General features: G+C 31.7%; 1 protein-coding gene across 2 annotated transcripts; it reads right to left on the reverse strand.

Annotated features, from left to right (window-relative positions):
* Positions 1-5897: 5897 nt before the first annotated feature.
* LOC128181393 (glycoprotein 3-alpha-L-fucosyltransferase A-like) lies at positions 5898-17796 on the reverse strand. 2 transcript variants are annotated; one of them, XM_052849787.1, is made up of 2 exons: positions 17437-17796; positions 5898-8466 (listed from the first exon to the last, which is right to left on the reverse strand). In XM_052849787.1, the coding sequence occupies exon 2, from the start codon at positions 8459-8461 to the stop codon at positions 7349-7351; it is 1113 nt and encodes a 370-aa protein (XP_052705747.1). In that variant the 5' UTR covers positions 8462-8466; positions 17437-17796; the 3' UTR covers positions 5898-7348. The 2 variants fall into 2 exon arrangements, with proteins under 2 accessions (XP_052705747.1, XP_052705748.1); XM_052849788.1 differs by lacking the exon at positions 17437-17796 and adding an exon at positions 17316-17400.

The following is a 17796-nucleotide window of genomic DNA, read 5'->3' on the forward strand; positions in this document are numbered from 1 at the left end:
TAAAAGTCTCATGAAACATTATTTCGGTAAGTTCTTGTTTATAAACACAACCAGAGCGCTCTGTTTTCATCGCGTCGTCAGGATGAACTCCTTGATAGTTAACGTAATTTGTAGTTTTATAAACTTCACAAAGCAAATTGAAAGTTGGAAGTGGGCTATATTTATCAAAATTCTTGACAAAAAAAAAGGGTCTTGTGGTTACGGTTATGAATAACTTTGCAAAAAAGGTGTGGTGGGGGGGGCTAACCCCCCCCCCCCCCACTCACAATAGCCCCCCGGTTCCGACGCCTGTGCTACGCAGTTATGTGTTTTCCTTCATATTTGTAATTTAAATCTTTAACAAAATCAATTTTATATTAACTTTTGTAGTATATATAGTTATGTTGAAAGTACTAGCAACCCTTCGAATATAGGTCACTGAAGCTTTGAAGCGAGGGGCTGTGTCAAAAGTAGTTCCGACCGGAAGTATTTGATATAGCATCACCCGTGTGATATAGCAAAGGTTTATCACACGGGTAATATACACCACACGTATGAGATAAATATATATATATATATATATATATATATATATATATATATATATATATATATATATATATATATATATATATATAAGAAGCACTAGCAAACCAACATCACTCGTTATCTAAAGTGCCGGATCAAAAGATACACGGATATAAGATGAGATATAAAAAAACACTAAAAATAACCAACGACACGAACAATAAAGTAAAATATTGTCAAATTTTCGGGACAACCCGTCCAGGGACGGGTTGTCCCGAAAATTTGACAATATTTTACTGGTTGTCCCGAAAATTTGACAATATTTTACTTTATTGTTCGTGTCGTTGGTTATTTTTAGTGCTTTTATATATATATATATATATATATATATATATATATATATATATATATACATATAGATATATATATATATATATATATATATATATATATATATATATATATATATATATATATATATATATATATATATATATATATATCAGGCTTGGGGCGAATTACATTGTAAAGTAATGCATTACATTACCATTACTTCATGAATTTTGGCATTAAATTACCATTACCATTACTTGATTTTCTTGGAGTAATGCATTACATTACCATTACATGAGTAAAGTAATGCATTACCATTACCATTACTTTTTTTTTTAAAGTGAAGCTAATAAAGAGTGTTTGCAAATGTTTCAAATATACAACACTCTTTAACATATGTACAGCTTCATGCTCAGTATCAGGTTCAAATTCAATGAATATTCAAGAGTCATTCTTTATTTGCTCAATATATAATCATATTGTGGAAATATGAACAACATATTACATAAGTAAAATGATATTTATAGACATTTGGCATGATACAATATCAGATATGAAATAGAGACACAGGATAACATGCGTAACAAAAAACAATTTATGAAATAATGTTGCGGTTTTTAAAAGCTAAATATAGATATATCCCCAGATTACACAAATCTTTATAATTTTGGACACTTCATTTTATTACCGGTAATTTATAAACAGATGATTTTTCCCAGTTATATTTCTTAATATATTTTAATCGTATTTCTTTTTACGGAGGACACTTTAAGACAAAAGATTGTTGTTGCACTTATGATCGAAGTTTCAAAGGGTTCATCTTTTAAATGCATCCATCTTCCGGGCTATACTAAATAAATGTTTTGCAGGAGCAGTCAAAGCTTGGGCTGGAAAATACTGTTTGACGATCTTTATCTTAGGATATATTAAGTGCAATAATAGATTAAATACATAAATCTTGTATTTTCTATCAGTCCAAACTAATGTACAGTGTAATTAATATACAAGATAGAGAGAGAGAGACAAAGAGACAGAGACAGAGAGAAAGAGAGAGAAAATAAGTAAGATTATTTTCAAATGGGTTATAATATTGGAAGTGATATTGATTTTCATCTTGGATGGACAGTGCATTCATTTTGCTTTTAAAGGTGCATGTCTGTCTCCTATTCTATTGTGACATAGCGAAGGGAAGGGGATTGGGGTGTTTAGCACTTCTTATAACAATAGATTGTTTTGATACTTAGATTATCCTGGGGGCATAGTGTGTTGTTGACATTTCTTATTGAAGTGCAAACTAATTGGAGTAAATTGTTTAAATGATTAAAAACTCTTAATAACAACACTCTTAAAAATGTTATGAAATTGTGCTGTTATCTTTAGTAATATAAACAATTCAAAAATGAATTTTAAAAAACCTTTTTTAATAAAACATGTACAATTAAAACATTTTTTTCTTAATTAGAATTATTTCTTTCTTTTTTAAAAATAAATTTAATCAAATTCAATTTCAACTAATCATTTATTCATCACATTTTTTAAAGTGAACATGCATAAATATGCATAGTAATGCAAAGTAATGCCATGTAATGCCAGCATTACACTAGATTTTGGAAAGTAATGCATTACATTAGCATTACTTGTAATGCTAATTTTGAGGCATTACACATTACTAGCATTACTTTGAAAACATGTAATGCATTGCAATGCATTACCATTACATTTAGCATTACCCCAAGCCTGATATATATATATATATATATATATATATATATATATATATATATATATATATATATATATATATATATATATATATATATATATATATATATATATATATATCTATGCTTGCTGTCCCCAAAATGTTAACATGGTCATTGAAAACATATACCCCTTACAAACTTCATTTTCATCATAAAAGCGCAATAAAATATATCATCTGAAGAATTCTTTATTCGATACCTAAGCATTCGCCCAAGTATCAGGACATCACCATATTTAAATTAATGTTTCAATTTCTCTCTTATATTATCTCCAAATGTTTCAATTATTCTGCATGTCCGAATTCACAGGATAAAGACAACATTCCTTATGAAAAGAAATGCAAATATTTGTTACATATAAAATATTGTCTTTTTGTTCTCGATATATCAGTGTATGAACTCATTTAGTTTGTATAACAGAAAGTGATTGAAGTCGCATAGGTAATTATGCTTAACAAAACTACGCAAATCGTCTAACGACCTATCTGTTTACCACAACCTAAGTCAAACTACTGTCGTTTCATTAATATTCAAGAATATCTAATTTCGTAAATAAAGTGAAATTCACAATATCAAGGATACGTAAATTCCTGGCAAATGACCCTAACAATACAAATTGTTAGTAAAAATTGCACTTCAATGAACATTTGATTTCAATGATAAACTTAACAACGAAATCCACGAAAATTTGTATTAAAACAAGAGGCCCATGGGCCATATCGCTCACCTGAACAGCAGTTCCTTGTAACATTACATTTCGTAGCATATGGTTTTTCTATTTTAAATATTGAACCCCTTTCTGGGGACCCAGTTATGGTCCGAGGTTTATGGTTGGCTTGAACAACATAAATAGTAACATAGGAATGAAAATGTGTAGCACTGCGGTGGGACTGCACGTACACAACCTGAAAAACTGAACGTAGAAGAGTTCCACTTCAAGAGGAATAACTCTCAGACAGTACAGAACATCAAGAAAGATAACTCTTGGTTCCACTACATTAGAGTTTACACAATTTGAGGATCCTTGCATAGTAATCTCACAAACTGTAGCATTATAGTTCTCGAGAAAAACTTTTTAAAAACATTTTCAATATATCTTTCTATGTTAAACTTTGAACCCCTCTTGGGGCCACAGTATTAGTCCAGTGCTAAACTTTTTAATTATTTGGAATCTACATTATTTAAGGATGCTTGCATAGTTATCTCACAAGCTGAAGCATTATAGTTCCCTAGAAAAAGATTTTTCAACATTTTCCCTCTATATTTCTATGCTAAACTTTGAACACCTCTCGGGGCCCCAGTATTAGATTGAGGTCACGGCTTTTATAATTTCGAATCTACACTATTTGAGGGTGCTTACGTAGTTATCTGACAAATTGATGCATTGTAGTTCTCGAAAAGAAGATTTTTAAACATTTTCCATATATACCGGTACTTCTACATTTAACTTTAAACCCATCTTGTGTCCCTAGTATTAGTCCAGGGGTCACTATTTTAAAACTGTCGAACCTTCATTATCCAAGGTTGTATGCATGATAGTAATCTCACAAATTGAAGCATTGTAGTTCTCGAGAAGAAGATTTTTTAACATGTTACCTTTATATTTCTATAATAAACTTTGACCCCATCTTGGGGCCCCAGTATTGGTCCGGGGGTCACGATTTTACCAATTAGGAATCTAGATAAGCGAAGGATGCATGCATAGAAATTCCACTTTATGTTTTTTAAAATGTTTAAATTTTGAACCCCTCTTGGTGCCCATCAATTGTCCGGGAGTTACAATTTTTTGAATCTACATTATTTAAGGATGTACATGTATGCATAGTAATATCCCAAACAGTTGCACTATAGTTCTTGAGAAGAAGATTTTAAAACATTTTCCTATATATGTTAAAATGTAAACCCCTACTGGGGCCCCACTTTTTGTTCGGGGGTCACGATTTTTACAATCTTCACTATATATACAACCTTTTGTGTATGTATTGGCATTTTTGGTGAAGTGGTTCTTGAGTAGAAAATTTTTAAACATTTTTCATATGTAGTTCTATGTTAAACTTTGAACCCCGCCTGGGGCTGCAGTTTTGGTCTGAGGGTCTCGATTTCTACAATTTAGAATCTTCATTATACATACAAGCTTTTGTGTAAATATTGGCATTTCTGGTGCAGTGGTTCTTGAGAAGAAGATTTTTTAAACATTTTCCTATGTATTTCTATGTTAAACTTTGAACCCCGCCTGGGGCCCCAGTTTTGGTCCGAGGGTCACGATTTTTACAATTTAGAATCTTCACTATATATACAAGCTTTTGTGTAAATATTGGCATTTCCGGTGCAGTCGTTCTTGAGAAGAAGATTTTTTAAACATTTTCCTATGTATTTCTATGTTAAACTTTGAACCCCGCCTGGGGCCCCAGTGTTGGTCCGAGGGTCACGATTTTTACAATTTAGAATCTTCAATATGTATACAAGCTTTTGTGTAAATATTGGCATTTTATGGTGCAGTGGTTCTTGAGAAGAAGATTTTTAAAGACATGCACCCTATACTTACTGTTTCGCAATTATCTCCCTTTTGAAAAGGGCTGTGCCCTTTTTTTTAACAATTTATAATCCCCTTTCCATAAGGATGCTTTGTACTAAATTTGGTTAAATTTGGCCCAGTGGTTTTTGAGAAGAAGTTGAAAATGTGAAAAGTTTACAGACGGACGGACAGACAGACGGACGGACGGACGGACGGACGACGGACAACAGGTGATCAGAAAAGCTCACTTGAACCTTCGGTTCAGGTGAGCTAAAAATATGGATGAAACCACAGTATCACGAATGCTGACTTACAAAAAACTACTCTATATTTCAGATTGACTAGTTTCTACTGTAAAGCATAACATAACAAATGATTATTTGCTAGACAATTATTTTTTGACTGCAATTTTACTTTCAGGACAATGGATATTGACCTCACCTCATAGCATGTACAGTGTGTGTTACGCTTCTTCATTCTACTAATTTGAATTGAAACTGAAACTAAAAACTTAACGAAATAGATTTTTGTAATTTTATTGCATGTCAAGCAAATATCGTCAAAGTCTTTCAGTAGTTTGCCGTAAAAAGAAAACAATTAGAAAACTGATATCATTTAATATTTATTCGTTTGATGAGATATTGGCGCTTCTGATTGGTCGAGAAATTTCTTTGATACCTGCATCAATAAAATTTAGCCGGATCTACTTTTTTAAACTGTTCTAATCTAACACTATTTATAGAAGAGGAATTTCCAAAATAAACACTGTCAACAAAATGTAAAGTTGTGTCTGTTTTATTGTCAGCAAACAAAATACAACTTTATAAACATAAAAATTTGAAAGTTTAACCTTCAAAAATAAACAAAACACATTATTTGATTCACGAAAGAGAAAATTACAGTACCGATCAGACCCAACCTAACATTAGAGTAAAACCCAACAAAACCCCGGGTTTACTTTTTGGGTTTAATCTGGGTTTACTTTTTGAAAATTTTGGTCCACTCGGGGTTTACTTTGGGTTTACTCGGGGTTTACTTTGGGTTTACAATGTTCTTTGATTTTGCTTTTGAGGTCAACTGTATGCACTGAGGTGTGAAGCAGACTAGTATTTTATCTTACCATCCTACTGCCTGTAATTCCTACCCTTTGTATATTCCGCATACACAGTTAGTGTCTGCTTTCAGGGGTATTCTTCTGACTGGGTTTACTCTCTGTGTCCACTCTGGGTTTACTTGGGTTTACTCTGGAGCCACTCTAGTAAACCCGAAGTAAACACAGAAAGTAAACCCAGGATTTAGTTTGTGTTTACTTTCTGTTAGGTTGGGTCTGATCGGTACTGTAAGCGTCTTGTCACGATTTCGTCTGCTTGAGATCAATCAACATTACTGCGAAGCTGGCTGTTCCTTTTCCAGAATAATTATACAAACATATAGGCCTATACAATTTCACGGCAACACTGCTGTTCAAATTTGGTAACGATGATTTTTAAATTTACACATGTACATGATAGGTCATCAGAAAAAGCATCGTAAAGCAAAGCTATGAGTAATGCATCAACTCCTGCGGCGCATTCCAAGCGGCAGATATACCATTTACTGATTTAAGTACATCACTGGCTATCTAGTTATCACAACGTTTAGAAAAGTCGCTTATACATATTATTCTTTGTCGACATATCAACCATTTTCGTTCACGATCGCCTCTCCTTGCAATGTTATTCCCAGTTGCATATTCCAGCGATCTCACATGAAAACCAGTTTTAACGAATCTTTCTGCAAATTGAATAACATCACAAGCTATCGCATGTATTTTCCTTTCGTTTTCAATTCAGCCGGTTCAGATTTTGACTCACTATTTGTGTTTAATCCATTAAATTCAGCTCAATAGCTCTGCATTACCTGAAGGCGCATCCATTTTGAATATTGTTGATGTTGTTGTTTTGTATTCATACGTGCCGCTTCATTTAAATTATTTACATTTTTTATCAATGACACTTCACGTTTTATGACTTGAAAATGTTTTATTAAATGATAAGAAATGAAGATAATAATTTTTCTATTGATCGACGTATCAAAGAAAAAATTGACCGGAAAACTTCATCAATGCGCTACATTGATGAAGTTTTGCTACATTGATGAAGTTTTCCGGTCAATTTTTTCTTTGATACGTCGATCAATAGAAAACTTATAATCTTCATTTCTTAAATCAAATCATGAAAATAAAGCTATTTCAACATTTATTCTTCATCAACGATGTCCAGTAATTTAGAGAATTTTTGGTCGGATTAGTCGCAAGTTTATTACACAACTGACACATTGCAAGATCAAAGACTCCGCCATTGCCAATATCGTGGTATTTATCTTTCTCTTTGAGGTATTTCGTGTAATTTTCCTCATTCGATCCAATTTCTAGCAACTTTTTAGCAAGTTCTGCCGCCGATGGAAAATCTTGATAATTGATAAATGTTCCATTTGGTATATACTCTGCTGCATTGGCAGGTCCATTCACTACGGGAACGATTTCAAGGTCATACAAAAACAAATTGAATAACTTCTCAGTGGTATAGTCAGGACATATTGTATTTTCAAACGAAAAGTAAAATTTATAATCTCGAGACACATTTTTCAAACAATCACTTAAAGAAGGGGTTCTGATTCCACAAGGACGTGTACCACACGAGCCAAAGAGGTCAACATGCATATATTTTCCCAACTCCTGTGCTAACGCTTTCCGCTTTGAAGGAACAGGGCAATGGCCCGACATCCACACTGCCCCAAACTTTTTCTTTCGATACACTTCGCTGTAGTTTCTTTTTAATTCCTTTTCACGGCGAACAATTTTCCCATAAGATCTAAGTACTTCTGAGTGCCTTCGAAAAGACATCGTGTAATCAAACTTGTCATCCCAATGTTTCGGTGGTTTGTGGGTGTAATGCACGGTTTCCAAAGAATGGAATATCCAAAATTGATTGGAAGCTTTATATGGTGGCTTTCCAGGTAAACTCGTGTGAGTAAATATAACAGCATGGCTGTTATTAATGTCCTTTACATTGTCAGTAACGATGCAGTTTGTTACTGACGGACACTTCTTTTTTCGGAAAGGTTCTACGTATGGCTTTAGATATGGCCCATTATAAATCAATATATCAAACGTTAAATTTTCTTTTGATATGACAACTTCTTTTTTAGGCACAATCAAATTTTTTTGTTTACTCGTATTTGTAATTCCGAATGAAATAAAATCCATTTTAAATTCAGAAAGTAAATTTATCCAAAAAACAGAAACAAGAACTGAAGTCACTATAACGACGAAGAAGTAAATGGTATGTTGTTGAAATGGCATGTTTTCTGGAAAAAGAAGAATAAGAATATAAACTTTAAACTTTAACGAATGTTGAACGAATGTTGAACAAAGAGGGCATTTTCCAGCAGATTTTAAGTCAAAATATATACGAATGATACATGGGCCTTTTGAAAATAAAGATAAGAAAACAAAATTATTTGAAAATGTGGAAATACGAATAAAGGTTCTTATGACAGATACATAAATATGAACATTAAGCGTGGCTTTCTCATCAAGTAAACAAACCGATTATGGCCATGTGACTGAAGGAGCCACGTTAATTGGTTAAAACTTTATTATTACACAGATGAAATTAATAATAGAATATTGACTGAAAGAGATAGACACCAAATAATTACAAAATCATTAGACAACCAAGTAAAAGACATAATAGGTGTAAATAAATATTATACGTGATAAAACAAAAAAGAAAACACATAATATGATATTATCACATTGTAGGGATTATCATTAAACATAATAATAACTACATTTCAATTGAACATAACTTGTATAGATTTTACACCCCAAAAAAGTCCCAGAAGATAAATAGTTTGCTAGTTTCTGTGGATTTGACAACAATTTCCATCATTTACTATTAGATTGGTATTTTTTTTTTAAACCCAGAAGTCTCCCCTTAGTTTGTAATGTGGGGCAAATTTAATAGGTAGAAAGTATGATGATAGCTAGTCCAAATGTCATATCATTATCATTCAGGTTAAGCCAAAATCTTGTTTTTTAAAACTAATTCTTTAAAATCCAAATATAAGTCTGTTTTTTTATCATCCATATTTGTAACAAGTCTTCAATTTAAGAGTTTCTTTGTTATGTAATTATTAGGGCAGTATCTTTTTAATTATAAATGACCTTGAAATTCATAATAAGTCTAGGTCAAAGACTTAAGGTCAGACATTTTTTAGATTAAACTCTTGTTTTGATTTTAGCGTCTTTCAGTCAAAGGGTTTCAATGTTATTTAAATTGACCTTGAAATGAAAAAATAAGGTAAAGGTCAAAACTTTGGGTAGGGTTTGATAGGTTATATAGTATTTTTTTGGGATACATACAAGTTTAAAGTCTATATGTATAAGGAATCTTGTGTTATGGTCCGGTGTCGTATAATTAAAGGTCCGCCCCGTAAAAGGGTCCGGCTGGACCTTTAATTTCAACATTTAAGGTCCGCCTTTGCTATAAAAGGGTCCAGCCCGTATAAGAAGAGGTCCGCCTAACATAAAAGGTCCGGGGTATACATTTCATTTCTACCTTTTTAATATCGAGAGTTTTAATTTTAATTCAATTTTAAGTCCCAAAGTGAAGGATACCAATCAATTTATCTTTTTAATTATCCATGTATACATGTATTTTTATAATTTCTGTTACTTTGATTAACATATTAACATTTTAGAATCAGCATCCATAATCAACCCAACCACCCAGCCCGAACCATTACATCATATGCTCCCCCTCTCTCTTGCTCTCTCTCTCTCTCTCTCTCTCTCTCTCTTCCTCCTGGAGTTTCGATCATGATGATGTGTCTCTCTCCATAACTAAATATTCATGTGAAATATTTGATTAATTTGAGCACTAAAAAGCAATTTTACGGGATAAGTATGGCTTAATTTATCTTCTTAATATTCATTTTAACCAAAAAAAGTTTCTAATATTTAACACATTCATTTTAGGTCTTCGACATTAAGAATGTAAGCAAAATGTTTGTTCACATAGCAAAGAATTGTAAGCTCAGTAAATAAATCGCTGATAACTTAACGAATGGCACTCGACTTTTCGCTGCCTATCATAATTGCCTTAATGAAGTATTGTATACATTAAAATCGGAAAAATAATTTTTGACCGAAATCGTGACCATGCCCCTTTAAAAAGAATAGCATACAAAATTTGACATTTGTACAGAAAAAAAATACTAGCCAGTTAATTTTTGTTTAAAATATTGGTACATGTAAATTGCACTAACTGTCTCGAATCCCTCTGATATCCCCTAAACATTAGTTTTCATTTATATATATATATATATATATATATATATATATATATATATATATATATATATATATATATATATATATATTTATATTTATATTACTATAAAAAGATCTTATAAATTATTGTTGTTAAAAGAAATATCTTCTCAAGGGAATTCAATGCATTTCTATCTCTTACATTAGGATTTGATAAAAAGGCAAAACATTTGTTTTGTCTGTCGTTTGTTTTATATTTTATCTTTGTTTTAGTTTTTATAATTTATCACGATAATTAAGGATAGATTACATTTCACTAATATGAGCAAAATAAAAACGATATCCCTAATTTTGAAAATATTTTAAGTTTTTCAATTAAGTTATTTCATATTTTTATCTTATCTTTCTTATAAAAATTTGTTTGCTTCTAATAGAAACATTTAGGAAATTTTGGAGTAGGTATCTATATATATAATGCTCTTTAGTCTTAAGAAGGAGAGTAACATCTTAGTTTAAAGCAATATGAGCTGCAACTTTCATAATGAATTTTTTTTTAACGAAAATGTTATCTTTAACTAAAATGACAAAAATATCATGGTTTTAAAATTTCTTTTCGCCCAATTTTTGTGAAAAGGGCCGTTAAGGAACCTTAATTGGAGCGAAATTGAATTATTGTCGTCCTGTACAAAAATTGATATGCTATATGTTCCTTAGAAGAAATATCTTTCCTCTGACAAATATTAATGATTTTTTCCAACATTATTTATCATAAAAGTTTGAGTCACATGTAGACTTAACATACTATAGTTAACAGGTTTTTATAGCAAAATAAATTTCTAAAGAATACAGCTCATTTTGCTTTAAGAAATCGTGTTCATACCTTGTAACTTTTTACAATGAAATAAAATGAATTCAACATATGACGAAAGTAAAAATGAATAATCAAATCAGCTCTTGTACTTTTCAGGTGAACGTAGGTATCCTTTATACCTGTGCCCCTTAGAGGACCCCTTAATAATCTAATTGTCTAATCTTCTACACTCACATATACGCGTATCATTAATTTTTTTTTCACAAATATCATAACATGCATTTCTTGCCGGCCCCTCCATTATAAAAAGATAAGAAAGTCATTAGATGAATGTTAATTTTTAAAAAACCGTCGGATGAAACTTAGTTACAAATATGTTTTACTACTTTTTTTTAAAATTAAATAACACTAATTTAACTGTATTTTTGGGGATACAATGCATGTACATGCAATGGGCACCACTTTTATAACTGAAAAGTAAATGTAACTATAGATGCAATCTCGTTGCGAGCAACAAATAGGTCTTCCATAGACGAATTTTAAAACCCTAAACTATAAACTACAAAAGTTGTCATTAAACACTTCGTTGCATTTGCAATTGCAAAGCAGAAAACCATAATAAAAAAAGAAAACGTGTTCCTCTGTTGATACTCTGACATTTCAAATAAAACATGAAAATAACCCCCCCCCCCCCCCAAAAAAAAAGAAACATCTAAATGATATATCCGAGATATCTCAACATAAGAAACGCAATAATCATCAGGATGATTTACCATGAGATTTTAATCCTGGGTTGAATTTTTGAAAAAATCTGGAATATACTATCATTAATTAGAAAGTTTTAAAAAATACAATTTTGTTTGGTTCCGGTGACGACTGGACATGCCGGATAAATCATTGATACCTTTGCTGCACATCTAAATGTTTAGGTCTATCATATAGCAAATCTTGGTTATTCAATCACTTTCCGTTATTGAGTCTTGCACAGACAAAATCAGAAAAGATTCTGAAAATATCTGAGATACCTCAGTAGAAAAAAAGCATTACTCATGTATTTATCATTACAATAATGCGCTGAAATTTAAAAAAAAAAAGTCTGGAAAATTCTATCGAAAATTATAAAAGTAAAAAGAACAAATTTGTTTGCTTCTGGTTACGACCAGAACTGACAGACAAGTTATTGATACGTATTCTGCACATATTCATGAAAAGGTCTATCATAAAGCAAAGATTGGTTGCTCAATCACTTACTGTTTTTGAGATATAATGCGTACAAAATCAGAAAAGAAACATATCAAATAGATATCTGAAATATCTCAAATGAGGATAACGTATATTTCATTCGAAAGGATCTAAAATAGATAGAATTTTTCATCAAAAAAAGCAAAAACTTTTAAAAGCCGATTTTTGGTGTCACCTTCGGTGACTACTGAAGTGATGGACTAATAACTGATACACTGTATCTATTCTGCACATTAACATGTTAAGGTCTATTTTATAGCAATGATTGGTTGTTCAGTCACTAGACTTTATTGAGATCTCGCGCGAAGAAACTCAGAAAATTAGCATCTCAATAAGATCTGAAATATCTCAACAGAGGAAATGCACTTTTCAAGTATTTGCCATTTCAATACTGTGTAATGTTTTAAAAACAATCTGGAAAATTATATTGAAATTACAATAATAGAACACAGAATTTTGTTTGTTACCGATGACGACCGGAAGTCACAGATAAAATACACAGTATTGATATTTAATAGAAACAATTACAATAAAGTGTGGATATAGCATCCCAACCATTTCTTTGTAAAGCACAGAAGTATGAATTTAAAACAAAACGTCAAAAATACATAAACAAAGTTGCAGGCGTGCGGCTACTGTCCTTACCTATAATTTTATTGCAACTGTGACACTACTTTTGGAGCAACCCTCGTATTCTACAGTGTTGTGTATATGGTGATCTGCAAAGTATAAATGTCTCCGAATGCTATTCATGTGAAAGTCTCATCTAACGTCAAGCTCGAATGAGGTAGAGATTATCTGACTGATAATTTTTTTCTTTCATTTATCACTAACTCCGATTAAAGAATGTCCTAATTTTTCTCCACTTTTCCCTTTAAACTAAATTATTCTTTAATTTTTTATGTAAAGAAATGCATCTAATTTTGTGAGGTTTTGAAATGTGAAGTAGTAAAACAAATTAGAATGGTGCCTTAAAGGCGCTCAGACAGCAATCTGAAGATAATTGCTAGGCAGTGTACAAATATATTTCTGCATCAAAACGCTTTGTACCATAGCAAAATTACACAAATTATATACCTTTTATCTTTTTTTGGAACCTTGAGAGAGAGAGAGAGAGAGAGAGAGAGAGAGAGAGAAAGAGAGAGAGAGAGAGAGCATATCATTGGTTGTGCAGAACACTACAGTGGAGCCTTTTTGTGATCGGCTTCGGCCGATCACTGTTGTGTCTATATGAGGCATCCGGCAAATGCTTCCACGTGCGCACACATTCCGCTTGAATAAGTAGTTCTTATAAAAACTTGAAACTTTGGTTTAGTATTTATATAATATTTTACTCAGTTTTATTTCAATTCATTTACCTTAAGAGATGCAAACATACATTAAATAAAATGCAGTAATGCAGTTGACCTCGATGAACTGACCACGATCATAAGAAGATGCTCCATGAACTGACCTCGATCTATTGATGTTGCATGATAGTAGCTATAATGCGACCTCAATAGCTAGTTATGATGGCATTCAATGTTTTTCAGTCGCATTAAATCATTTTAATACAACTGTTTCTTTGTATACGTGTTAATACTCTTTGAAGAGCCCTACCTAGTATTCTGCTGAAGAAGAAGATACATTAACATTTAATAATTACGTTAAAAATATAAAACTAGACAAGGAGTTTACTAACGGTTTTCCCCAAATTTATTTCAAAATTAAATTTGTTGACGGTTTATAATGATGAAATTATGGTGTACAGATTCAAAATATTCTATACTTTGTAAAAATACAGTATTTTTTAATTATTTTACATCAAACTGATCATGTTGATTGCTTCTAGCTATCTATAAATCATTATTGCCGATCATTCCTTTAGAAGGAATACTTGTTTCTCTCTCAGATCAGGGGTGTACATTCTGATGAGGTTAGGTGTGAATGCCTGCAGGGCTTCATTTACCCGTGTGTACGTGTCGTGAAATCCTCCGCTAATCCGTATACACCGAAAGAGATTTAAAAACAAAGCGACTAAATAGGGTGTTAAAATTATTGTAAAAATACTCATGTGTTATTTTCTTTTTTTACTCAGATTCGTAAACAGTTTGTCAAAATCTAATCCGCTATCAATATTTAATATTCCACAAAATAATTTGGTGATACGGCTATACTGTGATGTACCATACGCAAATGGCCGACTGGTTCATATAAACACAGACATATTTTAGATACATGTAAATGCACATGAACAAAAAGAATAATAACTCTGAGATAAATTGCAATAAGTGACTACGGGTAGGACCTTTTCTTATAGGGGAAAGCCCGACCTTAAATGTTAACATTAAACGTTCGGCCGGACCATTTTACGGACCGGACCTTAAATTATACGACACCGGACAAATATTTTTTTAGAAAACGCTTGAAAGGCAAAATAGGCAAAAGTCAAATATTTTGGTTGCGTGCACCCCTTCTCAATAACATTTATTTATGTTCATAGTTTAAAGTCTCAGTGAAAAAGAGTATTCAAGATACTATGTAGTCAATGGTCATAGAGTAGCATATTGTTAATGCATGCAGATATTGTTTAAACTGAATAGAAACCAACTTCATATAAAGAAAGATCATAAAGCCATATACAAAAGAGTAAATTTCATGTCCCTCGGAGATGGGGTTTTTACTTTAGTTTAGGGCCAAAATGGTGGTATAGTGTTAATGCATTTATTGTTTACAAATCATTTTCTACTTCTGCTGATACTGAATAAAAACTGACTGCATATTAAAAAAAGATTATAAAACCATTTACCAACATTGTAAATTTCAGGTCTCTTATGGTAGGGGTTCCGACTCTAGGACGAGGCTAAAAGGGCCATATAGTGTAAATGTATGAAATGTTTAAAAATCTTTTTCTTTACTTTTACTGATACTAAATAAAAAATGACTACATATTTTGGAAAATTCATTAAGCCCTTTACATAGATTGTAAATTTCATATCACCTGGGGTAGGAGTTTTGACTTTAGTATGGTGCCACAATAGCTATATAGTGTTAATATATACATGTATAATCTTTAAAAATCTTCTTCTTTACCTCTTCTGAAATTGAATTGAAACTGATTGCATATTTAAAAAAGATTATTAAACCCTCTACCAAAAATGTTAAATCCATGACCCCAAGGGTAGGGATTTTTACTGCAGGAGGTGGAAAAAATCGGTAATACAGTGTAAATGTAAATAATGTATTAATATTCTTTAGGTCTACTGACATTAATCAAATACTATAGACACTTACTGCATATTAATTATCAACAAAGACTATAAAGCTGTCTTCTAAATATCATGACACTTAAAACAGGAGTTTTGGTTGGGGGGGGGGGGGGGTTATTAAGTTTAAAATATGTTTAAAAATAAGAATTGATTTTTTGCAATGCTGTTGAATTTTTATAAAATAGATTGATCCATATTTAGAAAAAGAGTAAATGAATCTTGAATGTTTATATAATGGAAACTCCATTATAGGAAGATGCATTACTCTGACTATTATATATATACTTTATTACAGTTAATTTCAATATATATTAAGATACATTCCTAAAAATGGTGTCGTTTTCAAAGTAAAATTTCATGTGTCCACGAATTTTTACGACAACCCTAGTTTATTGGTAAATTCAAATTCACTCTATGATTAAGTACGTGTATAGATTTACAATGATAGGATACATACAAATTCACATGGTAATATGTGTACTTATATGTAGATGAAAGAAAATTATCAGATTGTTATCGTATTATTTCAAACATAATTCGTTGCTTTTAAAGTGCAGGGAGATATATACTGAATCAGTGCATGAAACACATCATGTTAAGATCTTGGCATCTTCTCGATTGTTTCTTTTTTTTTTCTTCAAGAAATTAGTCAGGTTTGGATTTCTTTTTGCTTATTTTTTGTTTTATATTTTTAGACACCTCTTACATTGTACAGGATGTTTGGTTGCGCAATATCGATTGGAAAGCTAACAGGCTAGCCAAAAAATTGGGAAACAGCTCAATTTTGAAATAATGTGTATTTCTATTTTATTTTGAAGAAACTGAAGTTATACGATCTTTTCTATTTCTCTTTTCCTAGGCATCAATTATATAAAACTTTGTATGTGCTGTTATGTGGCAAGCACCGCGACTTCTAAAGAATTTTTAATGTTTCGGATTTCTACTGCGCAGTAAAATATCAAATACTTTTGACCTTTTTCAACATTATTTTGCCCTACGGCAATTCCTCTCAAAATTTTCCTTTTAATTTTTACCCTTCCATAATGATTACTCTTTCATTTCTAAAAAGGTTTGAAATTATGTCACAACGGGAAAAAACTCGACTGCCTGACTGCAATTAGAAAGAATCAATGCTGCCCGATATACAAATGATAACTGTTAAAATGACGCTTTTTCGTTGGATGAAAATAGTCACGTGTTTACATTCTAATTTTCTATTGACAACAGGCAGCAAAATACAAACAGGAACATGGCGGCCATAATGAATCAATTCATAAAAAAATCATTGTCTTATTTCATTTAACTTTGATTGAATAAAAAAACCGTTTTGGTCATAGATGAAAAAACAAATCACATTCAGGTTTGATACTGAGTGACTATGAAGATATGCTGGTTGAAAGCCATTAAGGTCTGAGACTTTACCTTCTTAACAGTGGCTTTCATGGATCTCATTCAGCTTACAGACATCTAATAAGTTACAATCTTTTTATCCTATTAAATATATTTATTATATTTGAATTTTACGCATTAGTTTTCAAAATTATGTAGCAAGAATATTAACTTAACGAAGAATGCCTACCTTTGAAAAATTGCGAAATATTATTTGCCGATTGTGACGAAGGTTAATCGATGCTGAGATTTTACTTCCAAATTTCGTTGCAGGACAAACATAAAAAACGTTGCGTAATTAAAATGCTTACCTTTTGGGCCAATCTCTTATGCATGCACCTCACATGTGTAAAACTTCATAATGTGTCCTCAATAGTTAAATGCCTGGATATTTTTTTTATGATTAACATTAAAACAAAGACTGGGTTCATATTTTGTTTTCTTTAGCGTAGAGTTGCCGACTTTACCCATTCGACCTCGACAGAAGCAATCGCTCTCCTGATAGGACAGGAAGCATGCAACCACCTTCCCTAGCGAGGGTGACGATCCGTGCCGGCATGCAACATCAGTTACCATAAAAAAGTAGTAACGTTAAGTCAATCAATATTGCTTTTCTATATTTAAATTATAAAGTTTTACATAGTATTTCAGCTCTTTAGTTTTTGTGCTGT

The sequence above is a fragment of the Crassostrea angulata genome, chromosome 4 (assembly GCF_025612915.1).
Source record: "Crassostrea angulata isolate pt1a10 chromosome 4, ASM2561291v2, whole genome shotgun sequence".
NCBI lineage: Eukaryota > Metazoa > Mollusca > Bivalvia > Ostreida > Ostreidae > Magallana > Magallana angulata.